Source organism: Schistocerca piceifrons, chromosome 1 (assembly GCF_021461385.2).
Source record: "Schistocerca piceifrons isolate TAMUIC-IGC-003096 chromosome 1, iqSchPice1.1, whole genome shotgun sequence".
In the NCBI taxonomy this organism is placed as follows: Eukaryota; Metazoa; Arthropoda; class Insecta; order Orthoptera; family Acrididae; genus Schistocerca; species Schistocerca piceifrons.
In genome coordinates, this window is record NC_060138.1 from 141,128,297 (window position 1) to 141,155,128 (window position 26,832).

Consider the following 26,832-nt stretch of genomic DNA (forward strand, 5'->3'; position numbering starts at 1 on the left):
ATTTTTAATATTTTTAAATATATCTAATTATCTGTGCATTATATGCTGTAAATAGCACTCTCACATTTACAAATTTTCACATTCCATAATTATAAGGAAACAAATTTCCTTCCCTGCTGTATGTGAAATTTGAATGCCTGACATTATATAGGACAAGAAATTCATGAATTTGGTAATTACGTCCTCTCTGCAACCAAACAACATAAAAATTGTCACCCACCTGATAAGATACTTACGAAACAGCTACATATGAATTTTTTAATTGATGGACTACAATATTTTCCAAACCATGCTCTTTCCCTATGCATGAAACACACTTAGCCACAGGAATATAAAAAAATGAACAATCAGATGAGTGTGATGTGATAAAATGTTTGTTTTAATGGCAAAAAGGTCTTTAAATATGGCCACCATATCACAGGATTCACTGGATTCATTTGTTTTACAATTGTATACTCCTGCCTTGAAATTGCAAGTAATGTACCATTATAGTAATACTATTATTGATGCTATGAAACAAAATTTTAATGTCAGCATACTGTGCTGTAATCCAAACTCTTACATAGAATTTCTGTGTAGATAATGTGTTTTTCTTGATGTTTTAGTTACACTCAACACTCCATTATTGATAACATGTATAGTTTCAATAAATTACATAAATCGTTGATCTTTGTGCTGTAGCTCTGTAGTAATTCCTGACTTACGTGAAATTCCTTGTTTAATTTGTAAGTTCCATATGCATCTATTATATTCTGTCGACATAGGAAGCTTTAATAACCTGGGTTTCATATATCTATTCAGTGATAAAGTCAAGATTCTGTATTTGGAAATCAGTATTTCAATTTTTTCCATCCAGTACTAGTTTAATTTATAACAGTTTATTATGACTCTATGAACCAGTGTTAACAGAGAAAGAACATTTTGTGGCATTCCTCCTCAGTCAGTACTTAAATAGAAAAATTCTGGAATATGGTAATAATTGCTTTAACTACAGATTTAGTTTAATGTTAAATCTGTTTATTTTTACACAACCCTGAACATTAGTGTCAACACTTTTGATGAATTATAAGCTCTGAAATATAAATAAAATACAGTACATTAGTTCACTCATGAATACATAATATCACTTTACATCACAGATTTAACATCTATGTTGCCATTAACTTTTGTTTCTCCCACCATATATAACATGATCATGAAAATACTAATTCCAAAAATATATAGGAATTTTGTAAGTATTTTTATCAGTTGTGTATGGTTAGCTTCATGTTTTCTTTGGTTCTCATCTTCTTATCAACTATCCAAAGTTGACTCCAATGTTTACTGAAGAACTTTTTTGTAGCCTGGAAACTAACCAAGGTACAAAACCTGTTCAGGAAATGGAGAACATGAAGCTTGCTCTTCAATTAGCAATTTTTTTCAGTAAGAAGAAACAAAAATCAGGCATGGACTAGTTCATGTGATGTACATGGAAAAAAAGCAACATTCATTTAACACAAGAAAGTAGTTTTTCTTTCTTCAAATAGCATTTGTGAAACTTATGGTCTTGATAAGACTAAGCCAAAATGATTGTTTGATTTTTCTACAAGATACAACTGTTCAGATGTTGACACAGCACACTGTGAAGTGTATCTTATACACGTGTTGAAACTGTGAGCAAGATGCATGTTTAATTAAGTGTAACATGTTTACTATAAGATTATAATCTTCAGCCATGATCTTGGAAACTGTTCCAGTTCCAAATATTATTCCATATGCATTTTTCTTCAGGAGAACTCTAAATAAATGCACACTTTTATTGAGGCGCACTTAGTATACATGGCAGTACATGTTTGGACATGTACTCTTTTACACACCATAAAAATCACTATCAAACACCATGTTTGACATAGCATTCTGCACACGACTATAGATAGACTAGTTCATCATCACACTGTCTCAAAGCAGCAGAGATTGACATACTAAGGTACATTCCACAAAGTCAAATGGATTAGATTGCGAAAAACTGCCACAGACATATTCCATAAACATGTCCTACAGTCCACTCAAATGGATATAAGTAGCATTGTCCTTAGTAGTGCCTTTTAGGTGCAGCATGAGTTCTTAAGGTACTGCCAGCAGGCACTGGTGAATAGTGGCATTTGGTACTCATAACAAAAAGCTTTGATACAAAACTTTCATGAGGTGACAAATATGTTCAAAGAATTGTAATGAGCAAGCAGAATTCCTCATCATCTGATCATCTTAAACTCCATACAGATAATGGGGACAATAATTTTCTTTGCAAAAAACACAGAGTTAACTGCATCATATGGTGCATTGGTTGCCTTATATACAAGGAATAATGGACAGAGGTTATGCAGCAGTGAGTTTTACAGGCTGTGAGAGTGACCATCAGACTAAAGATGTTCATATTCACTGATGATAATTCCACATTTTAGTTACCAAAACAACTAAGGGATCAGATGAGTGAAAAAAATCGCTTCCCCTTGACAAAAATTAGAATTCAAGCAAAAAATTCGACGAGTCACACATTCAGTGCACCACTCATATCTGATATATGGAAAGCACAGATATAACTACCTGTTACTGATGAAGGAAACATACCGCTCTTGGAGAAAGCTTCACATTATTTTGTCTTCCTGTTAGGAGCATGCAAAAAACTTTTAAGCTGAAATAATTTTTCATGTTTGTGGAAAACATATCTGTCCCAAATTTCTGTAGTTAGGCACAATTAATTTCCAGGCAACATGTTATTACCTTATTTATTACTGTATGGTGATCAAGATAAGTATTTATCAAAATATATATTACCATCTTGCTTCAGTATAATTGAAAATTGGTACAAAGGCTTCCTTTCCACGAGAATAAAGATGTGTGTAAGAGTGGAGAGCAGACGTTTTTGTTATTTGACCATCCGCTGCAGTGTGTCCCCGCAGACATCAGAGTTTTTGACACTCAGCACCACTCTCCATCGCTCGGAAGAAGCGACATCTGCCAATTGACTACCCTTTCAGACGTTCAGGTCGGCCATCATCTTGCGGAAATCGGCGAGCGTGTTGTAGTCAGGGTCCGAATCGCTGTCCTTGGAGTCAGACTTGGGGAAGCTGGGGTTGTAGCGGCTGAGCGACAGCGGAACGGGCAGAAGCTCCGGCATCACAGAGTGGTGCGTGATCAGCGCGGTCAGGCTCGAGAACTCCTTCGTGAAGCCCTGCAAATGAAAGAAAACATACGGTTGCAGTTTCTAACACTACGAAATTCACTTAACACGTATAAACAGTGTAAGACCATGAAACGATTTTATTTTTCTGTTTCGGCGCTTCAGTGTAACCGGAAAAGGGAAATGTATCTGACAGCAAGAAAGAGTAGTGACCCAGAAACTATCAAAAATTATAAAAACTACTGTGTTATATTAAGAAAAGTTATTAAAAAATCCAGGAGTATGTGTATCATGTCTGAAATCAGCAACTCTGATAATAAAATTAAAACAATTTGGAATATTATTAAAAGAAAAACAGGTCAACCAAGAGCAGAGGAAGACAGTATTTCCATCAAATTGAATGAAAATTTTACGAACAAAAAGTCAGAAGTTGAAAATATTTTTAATAATCATTTTCTAAATGTTGTGGATATAGTAGGATCCAGGTGTTCATTAGAAGATGCTAGGCTGTTAATGGAAGAGGCCATACCTATGCAATTTGATACAATTGAAATCTCACCCACTTCTCCCTCTGAAATTAGGAAAATAATAAACTTGCTTAAAAGCAAAAACTCACATGGAATTGGTGGCATTTCCAGCAAAATACTAAAAGCTTCTTCTCAACAGATAAGTAAGATTCTCAGCCACCTGTGTAATAGCTCTCTGGAACAGGGCATTTTCCCTGATAGACTGAAATATGCTATTGTTATACCTTTGCATAAAAAGGGGGATAGATCTGATGTCAACAATTACCGTCCAATCTCCCTTCTAACAGCTTTATCCAAAATTTTTGAGAAAGTAATGTATTCAAGAGTAGCTTCACATATCTGTAAAAATGAAGTACTAACAAAATGGCAGTTTGGTTTCCAGAAAGGTTTTTCAACAGAAAATGCCATATATGCTTTCACCAGTCAAATTTTGAATGATCTGAATAACTGAACACCACCCATTGGGATTTTTTGTGATCTCTCAAAGGCTTTTGATTGTGTAAATCATGAAATTCTGCTAGACAAGCTCAAGTATTGTGGCATGAGTGGGATAGTGCACAAATGGTTTAATTCGTACCTAACTGGAAGAGTGCAGAAAGTTGAAATAAGTAGTTCTCGTAACATGCAAAGATCAGCACATTCCTCAAACTGGGGAACTATCAAGAATGGGGTTCCACAAGGGTCAGTCTTGGGTCCTTTGTTGTTCTTATTATATATTAATGAGTTGCCATTCTATATTCATGAAGAGGCAAAGTTAGTTCTCTTTGCTGATGATACAAGTATAGTAATCACACCTGAGAAACAAGAATTAACTGATGAAATTGTCAATACTGTCTTTCAGAAAATTACTAAGTGGTTCCTTGTAAACGGACTCTCACTGAATTTTGATAAGACACAGTACATACAGTTCCGGACAGTGAATGGTATGACGCCATTAATAAATATAGACCTTAATCAGAAGCATATAGCTAAGGTAGAATATTCCAGATTTTTAGGTATGTCCACTGATGAGAGATTAAATTGGAAGAAACACATTGATGATCTGCTGAAACGTTTGAGTTCAGCTACTTATGCAATAAGGGTCATTGCACATTTTGGTGATAAACATCTTAGTAAATTAGCTTACTACGCCTATTTTCACTCATTGCTTTCATATGGCATCATATTTTGGGGTAATTCATCACTGAGGAATAAAGTATTTATTGCACAAAAGCGTGTAATCAGAATAATAGCTGGAGTCCACCCAAGATCATCCTGCAGACATTTATTTAAGGATCTAGGGATATTCACAGTAGCTTCTCAGTATATATACTCTCTTATGAAATTTGTTATTAACAACCAAACCCAATTCAAAAGTAATAGCAGTGTGCATAACTACAATACTAGGAGAAAGGACGATCTTCACTATTCAAGATTAAATCTAACTTTGGCACAGAAAGGGGTGAATTATACTGGCACTAAGGTCTTTGGTCACTTACCAAATAGTATCAAAAGTCTGACAGATAACCAACAAGTATTTAAGAAGAAATTAAAAGAATTTCTGAATGACAACTCCTTCTACTCCATAGAGGAATTTTTAGATATAAATTAAGAAAAAAAAAGAAAAAAAACTAAAACAAAAATATTTAAAAAAATAAAAAATAAAGAAAAACAAAAAAAACACAAAAAAATAAAGTTGTTATATTAACTTAAGTATGTTGTTAAATTAACCTAATTATGTCATGTATTGGAAAATTCGACTCGTTCCACATCATTACGAAATATCGTATTCATGGTCCATGGAACTAGTATTAATCTAATCTAATCATCTTCAGATCTTGGATGATGCTGAAGGGTTTATCTTAGTTGGTAGTTGATGGTTAGAGTGCAGACATCGCAGTTACAGATACACTATGTGATCAAAAGTATACGTTTTTCATATTAGGTGCATTGAGCTGCCACCTACTGCCAGGTACTCCATATCAGTGACTTCAGTAGTCATTAGACGTCGTGAGAGAGCAGAATGGCGTGCTCTGCAGAGCTCAAGGACTTCGAACGTCGTCAGGTGATTGGGTGTCACTTATGTCATACGTCTGTACTCGAGATTTCCACACTTCTAAACATCCCTAGGTCCACTGTTTCTGATGCGATAGTGAAGTGGAAACGTGAAGGGACACGTACAGCACAAAAGCGTTTAGGCTGACCTCGTCTGTTGACTGTCAGAGACCGCCGACAGTTGAAGAGAGTCGTAATGTGTAATAGGCAGACATCTATCCAAACCATTACACAGGAATTCCAAACTGCATCAGGATCCACTGCAAGTACTATGACAGTTAGGCGAGAGGTGAGACAACTCGGATTTCATGGTCAAGAGGCTGCTCATAAGCCACACACCACGGTGGCAAATGCCAAACGACGCCTCGCTTGGTGCAAGGAGCGTAAACATTGGACGATTGAACAGTGGAAAAACGTTGTGTGGAGTCACGAATCACGGTGGCGATCCGATGGCAGGGTGTGGGTATGGCGAATGCCCGACGAACCTCATCTGCCAGCGTGTGTAGTGCCAACAGTGAAATTCGGAGGCGGTGGTGTTATGGTGTGGTCGTGTTTTTCATGTAGATGGAGGGGGCTTGCACCCCTTGTTGTTTTGCGTGGCACTGTTACGGCACAGGCGTACACTGATGCTTTAAGCACCTTCTTGTTTCCCACTGTTGAAGAGCCACTGATGCAGAGTGTATTTGAAACGTGATAACCCTATCAGCATCAACTAAGGCCTGAAGATGGCGCAATGAACGGCGAATTCGATAGCCACACAATAAACAAAATCATAAAGACGGCTGTAGGCGTTTCTTTTTCTTCAATGGTGGATGGCCAAGGTCCCCAAGCCCTCCAGTCAAAAGGATGGACATACAAAAACTTTCATAAATAGTGTCTCTTTCTGGTTTTATGCAGCTAGGTGAATCAAAACTATACTGTTTATGCTATCTCGAGCAAGTGACATCAGGCAACTACAAATGACAGTAGAACCCTGTTAGTTTCGTTTGAGAGGTTGAGAAGAATAGTGTTGATCACGTTGACTTCCACAGCTTAGACATTAATACTAATGATTAATGACGACATATTTATAGTGTCATGACTGGTTTCGCCATTTTTGAGCATCATCAGGTTACCGACTAGCGCCAATGTCCCGATATACTTGTGTAGAGGATGGACAAGAATGTGGAAATACCAAAAACGCAACACATCACTATGCCAAATACAGTGCTGGAAAATGACCTCAAAATAGCTTCCAGGCGTCTCGGACTGGATAAATATAGGTCATGTATGGTTTTCAAGGAACGTTTACACCAATCCTCCAGAAAAATTGTTTCATATTCAAGAAACGATGATGGTGGTGGATAGCGATCATGCACCCTTCTCTGAAAATTAAACAACAAAGGCTCAATAACATTGAGATCTGGAGACTGTGATGGCAGGAGACATGCGTCAATTAATCCTCGTGCTCACAAAACCAGGCCTGAACGGTGCTAGCTGTGAGAATAAGGGGCCCTGTCGTCACGACTGCGGGACAAAACTATACCTTGGGACGAAACGGATCAGCCTAAATAATCACTTACTCCTTGGCAGTAATGCGATCTTGCAGAGTACACATCCCAAGGAATACTACGATATGGTTGCTCAAATCATTGCCGAACCCCCACTATGTTTTACTCTTACGACGAAAACTTAGCGTCAAGCAGAAAACAGTGTGAAACGACGTTCATCCGACGAAATTACTTTCTTCCATTGATCCTTAGGCCATATCTTGTGGCTTCGCGCACGTTTTCCTGTTGTATGCGTTTGTATCAATCATGAGTCGTTTTGGAATTCTGCATTGAAGAGCCAAAGAAACTGGTACAACTGCCTAATATCGTGTAGGGCCCCCGGCAGCACCCAGAAGTGCCGAAACACAACGTGGCATGGACTCGACTAATGTCTGAAGTAGTGCTGGACGGAAATGACAACATGAATCCTGCAGGGCTGTCTATAAATCTGTAAGTGTACGAGGGGGTGGAGATCTCTTCTGAACAAAACGTTGCAATGCAATCCAGATATGGTCAATAATGTTTCTCTGGGGAGTTTGGTGGCCAGCGAAAGTGTCTAAGCCCAGAATAGTATTTCTGGAGCCACTGGATAGCAGTTGTGGACGTGTGGGGCGCAGCATTGTCCCGCTGGAATTGCCCAAGTTCGTCGGAATGCATAATGGACATGAATGGATGCAGATGATCAGAGAGGATGCTTACGTACGTGTCACCTGACAGAGTCGTATCTAGAGATATCAGGGATCCCGTATCACTCCAACTGCACACGCCCCACACCATTACAGAGCCTCCACCACCTTGAACAGTCCACTGCTGACAACCAGACTACATGGGTCCATGAGTTTGTCTCCATATCCGTACACCTCCATCCGCTTGATACAATTTGAAACGATACTCGTCCGACCAGGCAACTTTTTTCCAGTCACCAACAGTCCAATGTCGGTGCTGACTGGCCCAGGCGAGGTGTAAAGCCGTGTGTCATGCAGTCATGAAGGGTACACGAGTGGGCCTTCGGCTCCGAAAGGCCATATCGATGATGTTTCGTTGAATGGTTCGCACGCTCACAATTTTTTATGGCCAAGCATTGAAATCTGCAGCAATTTGCGGAAGGGTTGCCGTTCTGTCACGTTGAACGACTCTCTTCACTTGCTGTTCGTCCCGTTCTTGCAGTATCTTTTCCCGGCCGCAGCGATGTCGGAGATTACCGGATTGCTGGCATTCGCGGTACACTCGTGAAATGGTCGTACGGGAAAATCCTCACTTCACCGCTACCTCGGATATGCTGTGTCTCAAGCCAGCCGCGGTGGCCGAGCGGTTCTAGGCGCTATAGTCTGGAACCGCGACCGCTACGGTCGCAGGTTCGAATCCTCCCTCGGGCATTGGTGTGTGTGACGTCCTTAGGTTAGTTAGGTTTAAGTAGTTCTCAGTTCTATGGGACTTATGACCTCAGCAGTTGAGTCCCATAGTGCTCAGAGCCATTTTTTGCTGTGTCCCATCGCTCGTGCGCCGACCATAACACCACTCTGAGACTCACTTAAATCTTGATAACCTGTCATTGTAGCAGCAGTAACCGATCTAACAACTGCGTCAGACACTTGATTTCTTATATAGACGTTGCCGGTCGCAGCGCCGTATTCTCCCTTTCTACGCATCTTTGTATTTGAGTATGCATGCCTACACCGGTTTCTTTGGCGCTTCAGTGTAGTTTGTCCTGCATACGCTGCATATGAAGCTTTCTCCGTGTTGCTTTGGCCCTGACAGGGTTCGCAAGTGGAACATTCATTTCCTGCAGTGACTTTTGCACCTGTCTGGCTCTTATTTCTCGTCACAATCTTCTCCAATGACCGACTTCCGCGATCACCCATTACACACTTTCGACCGCGTAGTGACATAGCAGATGTTTTTGCATTTACACTGTATGCAGAATAAATCTTTGTGTATTGTGTATTTAACCGGGGACGACCGAGCCGAAGGTAGATGGAAAACCGCCTTAAAAATCATCCACAGGCCGGCCGGCTCACCGGACCTCGACACAAATCCGTCGGGCGGATTCGTGCTGGGGACCAGCACGTCTTCCCGCTCGGGAGGCAGCGCGTTAGACCGCGCGTCAGCCAGGCGGGTTAGTATATACGGTGCCACTTGAAACACATCGGCTACTTCGTTTATGGCAGCACTCGCCATACGGGCACCAAATATTTGCGACGTTCGAATTTACTTGGCTCTGAAATAGTGCACTCACAACTACATGGGACACTGTTCTGATGAAGACCAACACTTGCAACGTATTGAGGGCACTGCAGCAACCTGCAGGCTTGGCTACCATGCATTTCTCGCCGTCTTTCCAATTTTTTTCTAACCTCTCTGCGTAGCGTTAGTGACAAAATCTAGAAACGGCTGTCATGCATGCCACATCGCATGTACTTACTGCTCTCCATCCTTCCGCCAGGTGACAATCGGCAGAATGTTTACGTAATTGTCGTTTCCAGATTTTGTCTCTCTAACGTTGCATGTGACAATTATACGTCCCATATCTCGACTCTAGCGCAACTTGGCAATCTGATGATGTTATGAAAGATCGAAATCGGTCGTGATATAACAGATGTGTATAACTACATCTATGTCGGGTCTCACAAATAATTAATGTTGTAAAAATGATCTGAAAAATGAATATGACTGAGTTAAAGTAAACTATTGTGCGGTATATAATCGTTACGGTCCGCAACTGCAGGCCAGATTAAACCTAAATGACCGTTGTACACACATTTTAAATGTCTCTAAATTTGTGTAACCACAGATTATTGCTAAGGTTCACTTGGCAACCAATTTGAATGTGACTGTCTCAGGAAGTAAATGCATCTCTGGCTAACAGAAACAACAGCTGTATTGGTTGGTGTTTAAGGTACATTGCTATATTCCAAGTCTATTGAGAACTAGCAGCTAATGAAACAACAATTAAACCTTATTTACTACTGCATTCTAGTGGCGGCCAACAGAGGAGTTGTAAACTATGCTTATCCGATACGAAAATTCTAGATTACGTGACTGTGTATTAATTGAATATAAAGGGTTAAAACGACGAATTCACTTTCGAAGTATTCGTTTAGTCCCATGGAATAGTTTTCATGTCTTTTCAGGCCCATCTTCAAACGGAGCATATAGAAGTCACAACTGTGGTTCAAATGGCTCTGAGCACTACGGGACTTAACATCTGAGGTCATCAGTCCCCTAGACTTAGAACTACTTAAACCTAACTAACCTAAGGACATCACACAAATCCATGCCCGAGACAGGATTCGAACCTGCGACCGTAGCAGCAGCGCGGTTCCGGACTCAAGTGCTGAGAATCGCTCGGCCACCTGGGCCGGCAGTCACAACTATCCTTTCGTAGGGTGATATTGATAGTGCCTTGCTGGTAGTATGGGCGGCATTGTAGTTACCGAACATAGCACCATACGTTTTAAGTGCCTGTTGCTCGAAGATTTATCACTTTTCAGTATAAATACTATCATCATAAATCCGCCAGCATCCGGGACACAGTTTATAGCTGCCAGGCGGAGCCGGCCGGGATGGCCGAGCAGATCTAGACACTACAGTCTGGAACCAGGCGACCGCTACGGTCGCAGTTTCGAATCTTGTCTCGGGCATGGATGTGTGTGATATCCTTAGGTTGGTTACGTTTAAGTAGTTCTAAGTTCTAGGGGACTGATGTTAAGTCCCATAGTGCTCAGAGCCATTTTTTTTGCCAGGTGGATAGCAACTAGAAGGCCGCCTATAATTCCGCAACCCAGTAGCCAAAACCGCGCTACAAAATTATTGACCATGAGCCGCTCATGGACCATCTTCACGGGTAAGGGTTAAAATGGTTTAAGCCACAACATTACTTTTCCGTTACTTAAATCATGTATAGAATATGTCATGATTATCAATATATGACAGGAGTTTTAGAAGCAAACACACTAACAACAAGTGTACACTGTTCACTGCTCTGGGTCAATTGTTATTAGTATGTTAGCTTTTAAAAGTTCTATGTCGTATACTGATATTCCTGACATGTTCTACATATTATTTAAGTAATTAAAAATGTAATATTGTGGATTAAATATCTTAATCCTAATCCGTGGAGATAGTCCACGACTCAAACCCATTTAGGTTTAAAATAAAAGCGACTGGTGGTCAAACGTGCATTTTATACATTGCTTGACGGCTGTTGATAGTCACCTTCCAGAAATGTCGAATTTCTCTGCATTTGTACTCTATTCAGTATACACTGATGAGCAAAAACACTATGACCACCTGATTAATATATTGTTTGTCCGTCTTTGGAACGAAATACATCATTGCTTCTGCTTTTGTTAGATTTGCGGAGGCATGTGGCATATATTTCTACGCACATGGCATGTAATTCGAGTATATAACGGGCCGCTGATTTTGCGAATGTGGTGATGACGCCCGATAGCGACCCACATGAGTTCCACAGGATTTACATCAGACGAACTTGGTAGCCGAGACGTCAACGTCCGTTCACTGTAATGCACCTCGAACGACTGTAGCACGGTTCTGGCTGCGTGATACTGAGAAGTATACAGCTGAAAGATGACATCGCCGTCGGGGAGACATCAAGCATGAAGGTATGCAGGTGGTTCGCAGCTGTTAGCGCGTCTTAGATTATTACCACAGGTGCAAGCGCAGGAGAAAGTCTTTCATGGCCTATCACTGCTCCGTGGCGCGCTGCACGTGCGGAGCCGCCGTTCACCTCTATGACAGCGTTTGTGGAGACGACCAGCGACCTAGTGTAGGAAAAATGTGATTCACCCGAAGAGCCGACACGTTTCCATTGATCGACGGTCGAATACCGATGGTCCCGTGCCCACTGCAATTGTAATTGATATCGTTGGGTCACCATGTGAACATGTAGGGATGTTGTGCTGCGGCGTTCCATGATGAACAGTTCACTATGAACGTTGTGTTTCGAAACACTTGGGCGCGCATCAGCATTGTGCTCTTTCGGCAGAGATGCCACAGATCACCATCTGTCCTACTTTACACAGCAGACAACCCTTGGAGTCCCACGTTCTGTGAAGAGTCGTGGACGTCTAACTATTTAGCGTCTACTGGAAGTTTCACTGTCCTTCTACCTCTTGCTGCGGATGCTCACGACAGTAGTAACTGTACATTCGACCAGCTTCGCCGTTTTGAATCTACTCGTTCACAGGCTATGCGAAATAATACTCCGACCTTTGTTAAAGTCGCTTATCTCAATGGATTTCCCTGCTAAGGTGACCCCCCACCCGTGTCTGTTCTCCTTGTGAACAGGACGTACGTCACGTGCTTTTTTCGGCGGCAGGAGCATTTTCGTATCGTTCCGGCATTGGTCCATTAAGTAACAGGCGGCCATGCTGTTAGAAAGGTGTCAGGACTGGCGTCCAGTGCCTCCAGTGCGTCACTGCAAACACTGTCATACATGTAAACTCGGAACGCGTTGAGCATGACTTAATATGGCCGTTCAAGTAGAAGTTTTTCGTAGATCGCTGGAGAAAGTGTAAGCTGCAACGGAAGATAAGGTCTTCTCATATTTCAAGAAGGGCCGAAGGACAGATGCACACAATTATAGTAGTCCAGCGAAGTTCTACATCCTGCAATATCAGTCGATGGTGGGTGAACATGATAACAACATGACATATATTTTCCGGATATTTGTCACTGACGTGGCGAACCCACCTTGATCTTGTATCCCTTGGCGGTGCGCAGGATGAGGTAGTGCGCGATGCCGGACGGCTGGAAGTCCCTGGGGACGCGCAGCGACAGCGCGTAGCAGCCGGGCTTGCTGGTGCTCTCGCGCACCATGAACGCGCCCTCCGGTTCACGGCCCAGCACCTCCAGCGCGATCTCCCTGCGAACAGAGACGCAAAGGTCGACTCGGAGAACCTTACAACAAGCGGCAGTTAGCCTCCCTAGAGATCTCGTGTACCGTGAATACGCCCTCCACGTCACAACGCAGCAACACCAAAGTAAGCTCTCTGCAAACAAACTCACACGTACACGTAAGAGCATAGAGACAGTGACATAGCAGTCAGGCTTACTTCTGCTCTTGCGTACCATTCTTCACACCACGCCTCAGAACCTCCATCGTAGTGTTCGTTAAAGGTCACACATGTAAACTCTGGGGATGATGTGTTCCTTGACATCGGGAAGGCATCTGACACTGGCTCAATGGAGATCTGTCGCTCCATGAACCAGACCTCAGGACTGGCGTCCAGTGCCTCCAGTGCGTCACTGCAAACACTGTCATACATGTAAACTCGGAACGCGTTGAGCATGACATAATATGGCCGTTCAAGTAGAAGTTTATCGTAGATCGCTGGAGAAAGTGTAAGCTGCAACGGAAGATAAGGTGTTCTCATATTTCAAGAAGGGCCGAAGGACAGATGCACACAATTATAGATCTATATCGTTGACGTCAGTCTGTTGTACAATTATGGCATACGTTTTATACTCAAGAATTATGACGTTTTTAGAAAACGAAAATCTCCTCTACAAAATAATCACGGATTCCGCTAACAGAGATCTTGCGAAAGTCAGCCCGCTCTGTTCCTCCACGTCACTTTAGACAACGGCTCTCACGTTGAAGTCGTGTTCCTTGAATTCAGGAAGGTATTCTAAACCGTCCAGTACTGCCAGTTAGTGAGAAAACACGAGCTTTTCGAGTATCGGAACAGATTTGCGATTGGGTTAAAAATTTCCTTGCGGACGGAACTCAACACGTCGCCCTTAACGGAATAAAATCCACAAATGTAATAGTTATTTCCGGAGTACCCCAAGGCAGTGTGATAGGAACGTTATTGTATACAAATTTGTATAAATGATATAGTAGAAAGCGTCGGTAGCACTTCAAGACTGGTCACATATGACGCAGGTGTCTAAAGGAAAATAGCAACGCCGGAAGACAGTACAGATTTGTAGAATGACCTGCAGAGGATTGAATAATGGTGCAGGCTCCGGTAGTCGACATTGAACGTAAATAAATATAATATATTGACCGTACGTAGGAAGAGAAAGCCACTACTCCACAACTACGTTATTGATGACAATCTGTTGCAAACAGTATCTACCGTAACATATCGAGGAGTAAACTATTTCAAAACGGCCGTAAGTGGGATGACCACATGAAACAAGCGTTACCGACACGCTCAACAAATTTCTGTGGTAGATGTTGAAAGAGAGGCGTTGTGGGTTACGGAGAGATTTACTCCTAAAATTTCTAAAGAGCATTTTCTGAGAAGAGTTGGACAACGTTACTTCCTCCAACATACATATTGCGTAATGCCCATGCCGGAAAATTCAAAACATTAGATCTCACTCCCGAAAGGGTCACACCGTTAAACTCTCCCCAGACACTTAATTACGGTGTGTAGCAGTAGTGCTCACTGGAGTCCTCTCATTACAAGTATGAGCACATGCATACGCGGGCCTCAACTTCCAAGACGTTGTCTCTGCAAAGAAGAGCACGCTGATAATCTCCTGGGATAACAAGTAACAGTGCGTGCTGACTGGTACTTTTGTGAACCATAAAAGAGAGCTCGAGTTTGCAGCTCACCATCTCTACAGCGCCACACTGATAAAACTTAGTCGACGCTAACTACTTCAAGAGAGTTTACTGGTGCTCTGACGCTCCCGAAACATCTCGATCAATTCTTGAGCCATTTCCAGCTCGAACTGCTTACAGACAAGGACATAGTTGTAGACTCGCTGACACAGGCTACATCGAATAGCAACTGTTGTAAAGATGTTAACTTTTGGTAATTCCATAATATGCAAAAACTAAATATTGGCGCTGGGCATACTGGAGCTCTACTTCACCATAAATGTTCGCTACAGTTTACGGTCAAGCACTTCCAGCAGCAGCTTTAAGGACAGATAGCAACAGAGTGTAGTAACTCGGCTCATTTATAGTTCTGTCGTTGCACGACAGGGCCCTTGGTTCGCGGCCAACACGTCCAACACAATCTCTCAGCAAACAAGATCACATTGGTAACGTCTGCGAAACGTAGCGAAAGTGCGTCGTAGCCGTGCGTCTGGTTATCTTACATACCATGCATGTGTGCTTTGGTACACAGACCATCACCCTTAGCACAATGTCCCTGCAACGAATTTCGCACCGGAAAACTTGGTAGGCGCCACCTACAGCCTTCAGCCTTCGCTGGTGCTCGCGGAGTCTATGAACGCAAATCTCAAAGACCAAAACCTCCAGCACGGTCTCCCTGCGAAGAGTCACACACACACGCCGCACGGGATTAGCCGAGCCTTAGAGGCGCTGCAGTCATGGACTGTGCGGCTGGTCCCGGCGGAGGTTCGAGTCCTCCCTTGGGCATGGGTGTGTGTGTGTGTTTGTTCTTAGGATAATTTAGGTTAAGCAGTGTGTAAGCTTAGGGACTGATGACATTAGCAGTTAAGTCCCATAAGATTTCTCACATATTTGAACATTTTTGAAGAGTCACACTGGAAAGCTCACCTTGTTTATCCTGTAAACAAGATCACAATGGAGACGATTAGCAAAAACATAAAAATGGCATGCGTAGTGTTGCCTTCACACACTAATAATGCGTGATATGGTTCGCGGGCCGGTGTCTCTAATACGGTCTCCCTGTAAACACAGGATTCACAGCACCATAGCTCGCTGAGAAGAAGGCTTATCTCAAGGAACTGGTAATTAGATAAGAGTTTGAGAGGGCAATGAATAGTATCACATCAAATAAGTCAACAAGTGTTGAGGTTATGCTGTCAAAGATATTAGAAAGTAGTGGGAAACATAGGTATAATAACACTTTTGATCTGGAGTAAATAATGTTCATGAATCAGCTGATAAGTATCGTTTTCGTAAGGAGACGATGCTTTACAACTTCTAAATATTTCTGAAAAATTATGACTTGCGCAATAGCTGTATTTTATAAGATTCTGCTATCCTGCAAAAATTTTTCTTTTAAAAAGCTCGTGTTTTATGTATAGGAAAGTGTTATCTTCAAGTACCCAGAAAGGATCAGATGGATGAATACGAAAAGTATCTGGACAAAGAGTCTCACGCTGCTGCACTGTTGCTTAGCATAATGTTTAGAAGAAGAGGTAAAGAAATTGAAGGTGAAGCGGACGATGACCACTTGGATTAAATAAAAGGTAAAAGTACTAACGAAAAATAAGTAACATGAATAACTATCACGATTAAAAACAGTTGAAGAGGTGGATTAATTCAACGTAATCATAAGGAGTAAGTTAAAAAGTAAATGGTAAAAGTGTCAAAATACAAAAGGGCAACAGGTTCTTAATCTAAGAACAAACGCCTGACTGGGACTAGGGCACCGCGTGGAGGTAGTTTCCTCGCCCGCGAAAGACAAAGATCCCGAGGTCGAACCTCCGGGACAAAGTTTTTACCTGCCTGGAAGTTTCATATCAGCGTACACTCCGATGCAGAGTGAAAATTTCATTCTGAAAGCAGACGGTGTTTATGAATCACTGGTGCGGTTTTAATAATAAATAATAATAAATCAGTTTATTACTTGTATAGGCGAGCCGTACAGCTAAAGCAGCGACAATTGTCCTAATATTTTATGCTCTACCGGCTGTTCGCTTGTCACGCTTACTACACAGGAGTAGCGTCTGTTTGCAATAGGAGAATGCTTTCTGTGTGCTCCGTTTTCAGGTGTGCAGGTCTGCCATTACAGTACAGTATGAGTTCTGAACACGGTTTAGGAAAGATCCACCACACAAGAATAATACAGGTAGGTGGTACCGACAGTTCATGGAAACAGGGTGCATTTGTCAGGGAAAGAATCGTGGTCGGCTTCACGTGCTTTATGCAAACGTCGAAAGAATGAGCGAGGTGTTTCACCGAAGTCCTCGCAAGTCACTTAGTGAAGCAAGAAAGGCATTTTTCATGCCAGAGATTATAGTGTGGGAAGAGTTGAGTAAGCCGCTGCGTTTTTAACCGTAAAAAGTAGGATTATTATAGACCCTTACACCAGCAGACAAAGTGAAAAGGGGTGTCTTTTGTGAAAAGCTGCAGTTAAAAATGGAGTACGTTGGTTTTTAGTAAGAACAATCTTGTGGGATGCAGCCATTTTCCATGTGACTGACAACGTGAGCACGCACTAAGTCCGTATCTGAGGAAGCGAGAAACAATATACGCTTGTTGAAAACAGCCGGCCGCTGTGACCGAGCGGTTCTTTAGTTCGCTTTAAGTAGTTTTAAGTTCTAGGGGACTGATGACCTCAGCAGTTAAGTCCCATAGTGCTCGGAGCCATTTGAACCTTTGTTGAACAACAGAGTGGCTCTCCAGACGTGAACGTTTTCTCTGTGTTGTCGTGTGAGAAAGTGCACTGTCAATTTTTGCTCAAACAACAAACAGTGACGGGTAACTCATTTGCAGGCATGTTGGAAACCTTGTTGTTACCTCGGCTGAACACCGGTAATGACAATTACATTTTGTAGCTGCAACATTTTCACAGGGATGTACGGGAGCCTCGTAATCGTATTCTTCGTCAAGGCTGGATTGGACTTCCTGGTACAGCAGACAACAACCTTCTCCCCTGGCCACCCCGTTCGCTGGAGTTAACACACTGCGATTCCTTTCTGTGTGGGTTTGTGAAAGACGGAGGACATATAAAGCCAATGCCCGTGCCCCTCGAGAAAGTTTACTGCAATTCACCACGGAGGACATGCTAAACCGAGTATGGGAAGAATATAAGTACCCTGTAGATATGTATCGTGTGACCAAACTTAAACTACACCATTCATTTATAAACATCCTGTATAAAAACGAAGAAAATGGCTATGTCATGGTCGCTAGCCTGCACCCAAGTAGTCGACTTCGCGCAGCGTGCTAAGGACAATAAAGTGGGACTCAGCTTACTGCGATTTTTGGCCGAAAAACAACGCCGTTCTGCAGTAGCCCGACAAGCTCTCAAGAAAATAGCTTGAATACGGATGGCAGCCTAACAGTAAGACCTTGCGCTTGCAGAAATACACTAAGTGACTATGGTCGCACGACGGAAATTAACAGACTGAACGCGGAATGCTAGTAGCAGTTAGACGCACGGCACATTTCATTTCGGAAATTGTTAGGGCATTCAATATTCCAAGATCCACAGTGTCAAGAAAGTGCAGAGAATACCAAAAGTCAGACATTACCTCTCACCACGGACCATGCAGTGGCCGATGGCCTTCACTTAACGATCGAGGGTAGCGGCGTTTGCTTAGAGTTGCCAGTACAGATATGCAAGGAACGCTGTCTGAAATAACCGCAGAAATCAATGTGAGACGAACGACGAACAGTGCGGCCAAATTTGGCGTTAATGGGCTACAGTGCCTCTCCTGCCATATCGGTTGGACCATCGTCAGATGAGCTCTGATTTCTGTTAGTGAGAGCTAATACCGGTGTTCGAGTATGGCGCAGACCCCACGAAGACATGGACCCAAGCTGTCAACAAGGCACTGTGCAAGCTGGTGATAGCTCCACATTGGTGGGGGCTGTGTTTACATGGAATGGACTGAATCCTCTGGTGCAACTGAACCTCTTAGTGACTGGAAATTGTTACGTTCGGTCACTTGGGGACCATCTGCAACCGCTCATGGATCTCTTGTTCCCAAACAACGATGGAACTTTTATGAATGACAATGTGGCATGTACCAGGCCAACACTGTTCGCGTTTCGTTTGAAGAATATTCTGGACAAATAGAGCGATTCAGATGGTCACCTAGATTTTACGACATTAATCCCACTGAACATTTATGGCACATAATGGAGAGGTCAGTTTGTGGAGAAAACCCTGCCCCGTCAACCCTTTCGCAGTTGTGGATGGCCATGGCTCAATATTTCTGCAGGTGACTTCCAACAACTTGAAACTTCCTGCAGATTAAAACTGTGTGTCGGACCGAGACTCGAACTCAGGAACTTTGCCTTCCACGGGCAAGTGCTCTACCATCTGAGCTACCCAAGCACGACTCACGCCCAGTCCCCATAGCTTTACTTCCGCCAGTACCTCGTCTCCTACTTTCCAAACTTCGCACAAGCTCCCCTGCGATGCTGCAGAACAAGCATTCCTGGAAGAAAGGATATTGCGGAGACATAGCTTGCTACAGCCTGAAGGATGTTTCCAGAATGAAATTTTCACTCTACAGCGGATTGTGCGATGATATGAAACTTCCTGGAAGGTTAAAACTGTGTGTCGGACCGAGACTAGAACTCGGCATCTTTGGCGTTCGCGGTCAAGTGCTCTACCTTCTGAGCTCTGAGTACGGGGCGTGAGTCGTGCTTGGGTAGCTCAGATGGTAGAGAACTTTCCCGCGAAAGGCAAAGGTCCCGAGCTCGAGCCTCGTTCCGACACACAGTTTTAATCTGCCAGGAAGATTCATGTCAGCGCACACTCCGCTGCAGAGTGAAAATTTCAGTCTCTTCCAGTAACTTGTTGAGTCCACGCCACGTCGAGTTTCTGCACTACTTCGGGGAAAAGGAGGCCCGACACAAGATTAGGAGGTATCCCGCGACTTTTGTCACCTGAGTGTAAAGAGGAGAGACGCTAGTAATCTAGAAACGGCTGCCTGGGACTAGGCAGCGGCGTGGTGTATCTCAGCATATTTGCAAAGTATGAAACGCAAGTAAGTAGCTATCTTAGGGTCGGGAGCCCAAGTGGTTGACTGGTGAGCGTGCTAAAACACAATAAGGAGAGACTCAGCTTGGTGCAATATTTGACTGAAAAGAAGCACAACCAGCTGTTTTGAAAACAGCTTGCATACGGATGGCAGCCTAAAATCAGGGTCTTGCGGTTGCCAGAATAGAAAAACGTGGGAGGTTGCTTGCCCAGGGGTGCCAGCCCAAAATCACGGCGTGCCACACGATTCGTGCACCATACGTGCCAACACACGAACATGTGGCTTACATACGGAAGTCAGCCTAAAAACGGATTAGAGAATTAGAATGCTGCTTACCTAGGGATGCCAGCCTGAAACCAGGGCGCTGCTCGGAGGTGGTGGGCCTCGGATCGCGTGCCGAGGCTGTCGCTGCGCTCGGGTGGCGGCGGGGGCGGCGTGGAGGCGGGGGCGGGCGCGACGCCTTCCAGCAGCGGCAGCTCGGAGCCCACGGAGACGCACCGGCGCGGCTCCTCTTCCGAGCTCTGTGACGACCTACACAGTCGTCACAACATAGAGTTTAGCTCCACTCCACTTGCACGACATCACCATACCACAAACAGGCTTGCAAGATTAACCTTCACACGGTATCAGCTTTGGAAAAACACAGCAGGCTTTTACCAGAAATATTGACCCTCAGACAATGTGTCTAACAGTGTATTTTAAATACGACAGTATGCCATCTTAGGCATTGTAAAACATTAAAACACTTGATAATGGGAATTTAAAGCCGAAATCATGATCGTGTAAATGTAACACTGCAAATAAAAAACAGTCTAATGTCGGGACTAACTTTAAAGAAATATATCATGACTGTGGCCCCACATCATGAAAAAATTGTTATATTACATGTATGCGGTCTTTTGTTAGCCACCAAGTGATTCTAGCAACTATATTGCGATACAGTGTAAAATACTACCACATAAATAATAATGGCTTACCGTGAGACCCATTCCTATTGTTGCAATTACAAAACCATTCTTTCATGCTATAATGAAGTTGCAAACTAGTAAAAAAATCTTCGTGGTAATGTTCCCACACTTCCCCTGAGGTGATGAACTAAATCACGCACCACTCGTTTCCCTTTCTTCAGCAGATTTCCCTGTATACAGTTGCGTATTTACGCGATAATTTTGTCTCACAATCTACAGCAGGCCACATTGTCATCCTGTACTTTCCAGGTTTTGAAAGAATGCACACCTTGGATGGACACCGTCCCCTGTAACCACACAGGTGCTCATCAACTGTAAGATAAGGCCCAAACGAATAAGACGAAATGCATGCATCAATGCACATTTCAAACACAGAACACATGCTGTATATATTCAGCTTTTCATCCAGTAACACCATTTCTTTTTTCTCTCGGAAGTTTATTACCAAACCAGAGCCATCTGAGGATACCACGAAATCTTGGAAACCTCTTTATGGCTAGAAAAATACGCAAGTCACGTATTCCTGGAGCCTGCTTCCAGATGGTACTGTCATATTTTATCCGTCCACAACTAGATACAAAATCAGGCGCACTAGTTGCCTGAATATCATTATCATCTTCACATTTATTCACATCATTCTCATCGTATACACAACTCTATCACCTCTCTTATCTGCATTTCCAACAACTGATACATTATCACTATGACTCTAATGTGCATCTGCTAAAGCCTGTTCCAGCCTGTAGCCCCTTTCAAAGCCTGTGGAATTACTCATTGTAAATAAAATATAATACCACGTCGTACTCCAACAAAGCGCAATTCCTGTGAATTTCTTCCAATAATGCAGTGTATGTATTTTCTAGGAATTCATTACAATACTGTTGGTTCAGAAGGTTAATTGTTGCCAAACTTTTATTTATGTATTAAGGTTGAAAGAAAACAGTGAAAAACATATTTGTATACGTGACGTTTTTTTCTGAGCCGATTCATAAAACTTCAAATTATTGTACAACGTACCGTGACATAACCATAAATATTTTGTCCTGTTATAATAAATGGACCATCAAAATTCCTCTGGAGAATGAGAAGGTTACGTCTACGTTAAAACGGTACCATCATAGTTAAAAGAGCCCTGGGGTCTAAAAAGACCCCAGTCATCAAGCAAAGTTAAAATTGACGAAATTACCAAACATTGCCTCAGGACAGGATTTCCTGGTCTGAGGCCTGTGGGTGGACACAATAAAACACTTAGTAAATGTTAAAAATTACATTTAATATTGCTAGTTATGTCTTTCGACAAATTTTTATTACCTTAAATTATTTGCTAAAGTCGTTGCACGTTGTAAACTTCGAATTACAACGAATGCATAATTCTGGTTTTACAATACCAACAGTCAATTTGTTTCTAGAATTACATCTTAAAAGATTCATTTGACTGAAGATTCTTTCAACATGGGCATTGCTGCATGGAATCGCCATTATATTTGGGATAATTCTTTATGTTAGGTGTGCCATTGTTTAAAAACGTATTCTAAAAATACCGTACCACTCATTATTCGGTACCGGTCATCGCACACGAGGCTAGAGTGACGATCAGTTCGGTAAGAGACCGAACACATCGCAACCCAGACCGCAATCGGGGAGCTGCAAGGTTAGTTCCATCATTCTGCTGCAGTCATGTGTCTGCAAAAAACTTGTCGCTTTGTGCCAGTGGTACAAGTAACAGTGCTATCAGCGCTGATTTATCACATGAATTTTTATTCTGCAAGTCGCCTACACATGTGACAAGCAAATATACCGGGGGGTTATAATTAAACCTCCCTATTTAACACGTTATAACACGGAAACTAATTACCGTAAGAGTACCAAACTTAGTATCATTAATAACCCAGTGTATGGCATGCCTGATTTCCATGCGTCACAGCGCCACGTCCAGATCCAACTATAGCCAACAGGAGTCATCGTGATCCGTAGTCTCACACACCTGACCACACGCAGTGCACTTGTTGACGTGTCAACATGAGCTTGGACAAACAGGGCATTACTGAAGAAACTCTATTATCAAAACAACAGAACGCTGCAGCTGCACATCGAGAATACCGCCTGCTGGAAGGATTACGGAAGGGTCCACTTTCTCCACATGCTGTGTGGAGCATGATGAAGAAGTTCGAATCAACTGGAGAATTGAGCGTCTCTCCGGGAAGAGGCCGACGACCGGTTGCACCACAGGTGGTTGATAATATCGCTGTTTCTATGGCAGACAACGCTGCGCGCAATTCCCTATCGTCAGGCAGCACGCGTACTGTCACGACAGTTGGACATCCCGTGCGTGATCTACTGTACGGAAGGTGCATCCAACCGTTCTCGAATGGTTTCGGTACAAGATCCATATCGTACAGCAGTTTGCACCACAGGATGCACAGCGATATGTTGACTTCGCACTCCACTTTCTCGCAAGGATTAAAGTTGACGGGGTCACGCCCTGGACCATCCTATGGACCGACAAAGCTCATTTTTGTCTGATAGGTTAGATGAAAACACAGAACTGCCGAGTGTGTATTAAGTTCCTCTACAGGATGAACGTGTGTCACTGTGTAGTGTGGCTTCACGGCTACATTCATCATTGGCCCATCCTTTCTTGAACAGGTTGGCGCTAAAGGACCACAGACATGAGTGTGACTGTCCAGCGTTACTGCGATATGTTTCGCCAGGATGTCATAGCCGCCCTACAGGAGAGAGACACATTGAACTCAAGAGCTTTTATGTAAGATGGGGCACCACCGCATATCGCTTGTGAAGTTCACCTGCTTCTCCGAAACGCGATCGAATTATCAGCCGATCATTTCCAAATGCTTGGCTGGCACGATCAACTGATCTCCTTGTGATTTCTGGTTGTGGGGCTACCTGTAGGACAGGGTTTACAAGGGGAACATTCACACATGAAGTGTTTTACTTTACTGATGAGCAATTCTGCTAAAGACTACAAAACTGTCCTGCAAAGGTTTCGTATTATTTTATAAATAATTTCCTCATAGGGAGTAAGCTAATCGTCCTTCAAGAAACTTTGAAACGGTGTGCCTCGTCGTACGTTTCTGAAGATTAAATCTAGAATTATTGCTGTCATACATGTGGGGTCCCATTTCTTTGCTCTCCTCTCTCTTTCTACTATGCCAGACCAGCTATGGCTAAAGAAAATACACAGAAACTACCCTAGGGCCGGCCGCTGTGGCCGAGCGGTTCTAGGCGCTTCATTCCCGAACCGCGCTGCTGCTAAGGTCGCAGGTTCGAATCCTGCCTCGCGCATGGATGTGTGTGATGTCCTTAGGTTTAAGTAGTTCTAAGTCTAGGGGACTGATGACCTCAGATGTTAAGTCCCATAGTGCTCAGAGCCATTTTTGAATAATATTTAATATCCAAAACAAAATACCAATTCATTATGATTTTTCAAAATATTATAGTAATGGATTTTTAATAAACTAAAATTATATTGAGGAACGTAATATAACTCGCGCAAAAGATAAGAAATCGTCTGCCAAAAAGCATGCCCTAGTGCCGGCCGCTGCCAAAAGGCATGACACCCCATAAAGAACTAAAACTCCTCCCGAACAGGTCATGAAGGCCCAACGGTATCGCCGTGTAATCCTCAGCTCATAGACGTCACTGGATGCAGATATGGAGGGTCATGTGGTCAACACACCGCTCTCCCGGCCGTATGTCAGTTTCCGAGACCGTAATGACACACCATAAAATATAAAAGGCAACCTACATGGAAAAATTTTAAAAATTAAAATAAACTCACCTGAATCAGTCATTAGTAGAGAGCGTAGGACAAACCGAAAATGCGTTTACCTCATGGAGGCAACGACAGGCATAGCAGAGCAGAACAGAACCTCGCGTGCAACCCGAAAACAGCCGAACACTACAACGGTCCCCGAGGCCCGTCCGCGTTCACATAGAGTATACTTATGGAAGATAGGAGCTCATGCAAAATATTGGGCTAGTAGTAATGACAGTCACCACGCGGCGCTGCCTCGGGTTTAATGTGATGACGGCGTAAAATGCAAATAGTAATGGGTAAATAAAGAAATAAATAAAACGTAATAGATCATATGGAAATATACACAATGCAGAACAGGCCGGACCGAAAACTATGCACAGAGACATAGAAAACCCTTATATTCAAATGCGGTGTTAGAGAATAATAAAATAGAATGTGTAGAGCAATTAAATATAGATTAGACTACGAATCTATGGCTAAAAGGCAACAATGAAGAAAAGACAAAATACAACTGCATACACGTGATAAGTGACCGAGGTCCTGGTAATAAAAAGCTACAAACTAATAAATTGTTTAAAAAAATGAGAAGCATGGAATCGTAGAAAACCTGATTCTTGCTTGATAACTGATCATTGAGTAATGTATCCTTCATGGAGTGTGGATTTTTAACAATTTCGATCTCTTGAAGCAGTTTGAGCCTCTTACCCTTTTGTGTGTGGTGAAAAACCCTTCAGTTTCCGATCGTAAGTGGCTGGTGGCCGCTGGATAATTATTCTTAACCTGTCCCTTCTTAGTAAGTTAACGCTCCTGAAACCTAATTTTAAAAGCCCTCCCCGTCTAGCCAATATAATCGGCTTCACATTCACCGCATATACGCCAGAGACAGCGTGTTTACCTTCCTAGTGAGGCTAATTGTCAATGCATTGATACTGGTTTTTATTGGAGATAGTAAACACCATTCTTGTATTTCACCACGAAAGAGATTAGCTGTGACACAGGACACATTACCTAAAAATAGAAGCTTAGTAAACCAGTAATTTTGAGGAGCAGAATCGAAGGAGATTTCTCGATCACGAGGCAATGTTTTTGACATGTATGATTTGTAAATGATGGAGGAGCTGTAGCCATTATAGAAAGCGACATTTTACAAGTTTTCCAGTTCCTTTCTTATAGGTTGAGTGGTATGTGGAATTTTAGTGACACGTTGTATCATTGAACTGAAGTAGTTCGTGTTATAGGGATGACACGACATATCGTGTATAGCTGAGTCGCTTATAGAAGACTTGAATTATCCGATCGGTTTTTGAAGCTTATTTTGTTTTTATAGAAGTCGAGAATAGGACCACGGCGGATTTATTGTAATATCGTCACTCCCTTATATTTTCAGATAACCTGATGATGCCCTGTCCGTGGGCAACGTGTCGCTCTTAAGTTAATAAATAAAATTCTGTAAACTACGGCTGTTTTTAAATAGTATAAATTCAGCTTTAAAATAAAACCATTTCAGTGCAATAGGTGATTGTTGACATCAGTTTTGGCGATACACCGAGAAACGCCTTAAAACGTTCACATAATGGAAAACAGTAACATGGGAAAAGGTTTGAACCGAGACATTACAGGAGGGGAAAAGTATAGCGTTTGGAGTTTAACAACAATTTCGTTAGAGACGGAGTACAAGTTTCGGTTGCAGAAGGAATTAGTTTTGGAGTGAGGCACATGGTAGCATGCTTACATACGGGAGTTATTTCGGGGAAATAAAATCAGCCGCATCCTTCTTTAAGTAACTATCCTTGCGTTTATTTTGAGAAGTCAGTGAACGCTCATATTTGCATAGCCAGATGATGGTATGAGCTCAAGTCCAGTGCTGTAACCACTGTATCGCCTATTCGAGCCGAAGCAGAAAAGTGGTATGTCATACGAGGCCTGTCCAAAAATATCCTACCTTTGGTCAAAAAAATATTTCAAATGCCTGACAGGGTTGGGACCCCAATCCCCTTCAAAGTAGGCCCTTGTGCCCACCGATTCTTCCACTGCTGGAAACACCTCTGGAAGTCTTCTTTTGGAATGGTGTTCATCTCCGTCGTCGTGTTCCGCATTATCTCTTCGCTACTCTCAAAACGGGATCCTTTCAGTGGCGTCTTCAATTTTGGAAACAACCAGAAGTTGCAAGGAGCTATGTCTGGAGAGTAGGGAGGTTGTC

At 42.7% G+C, this 26,832-nt stretch overlaps 1 protein-coding gene across 1 annotated transcript in view; it reads right to left on the reverse strand.

Annotated features, from left to right (window-relative positions):
* Positions 1–483: 483 nt before the first annotated feature.
* Positions 484–26,832, reverse strand: part of LOC124790618 (tensin-4-like) — a 150,316-nt gene continuing 123,967 nt past the window's right edge. The window contains exons 4-6 of the mRNA XM_047257801.1: positions 20,223–20,417; positions 12,966–13,137; positions 484–3,211 (exon numbers count right to left, since the gene is read on the reverse strand). Coding sequence (XP_047113757.1) covers positions 3,014–3,211; positions 12,966–13,137; positions 20,223–20,417 — 565 coding nt within the window. The 3' untranslated portion in view covers positions 484–3,013. The remainder of the gene's footprint in view (positions 3,212–12,965; positions 13,138–20,222; positions 20,418–26,832) is intronic.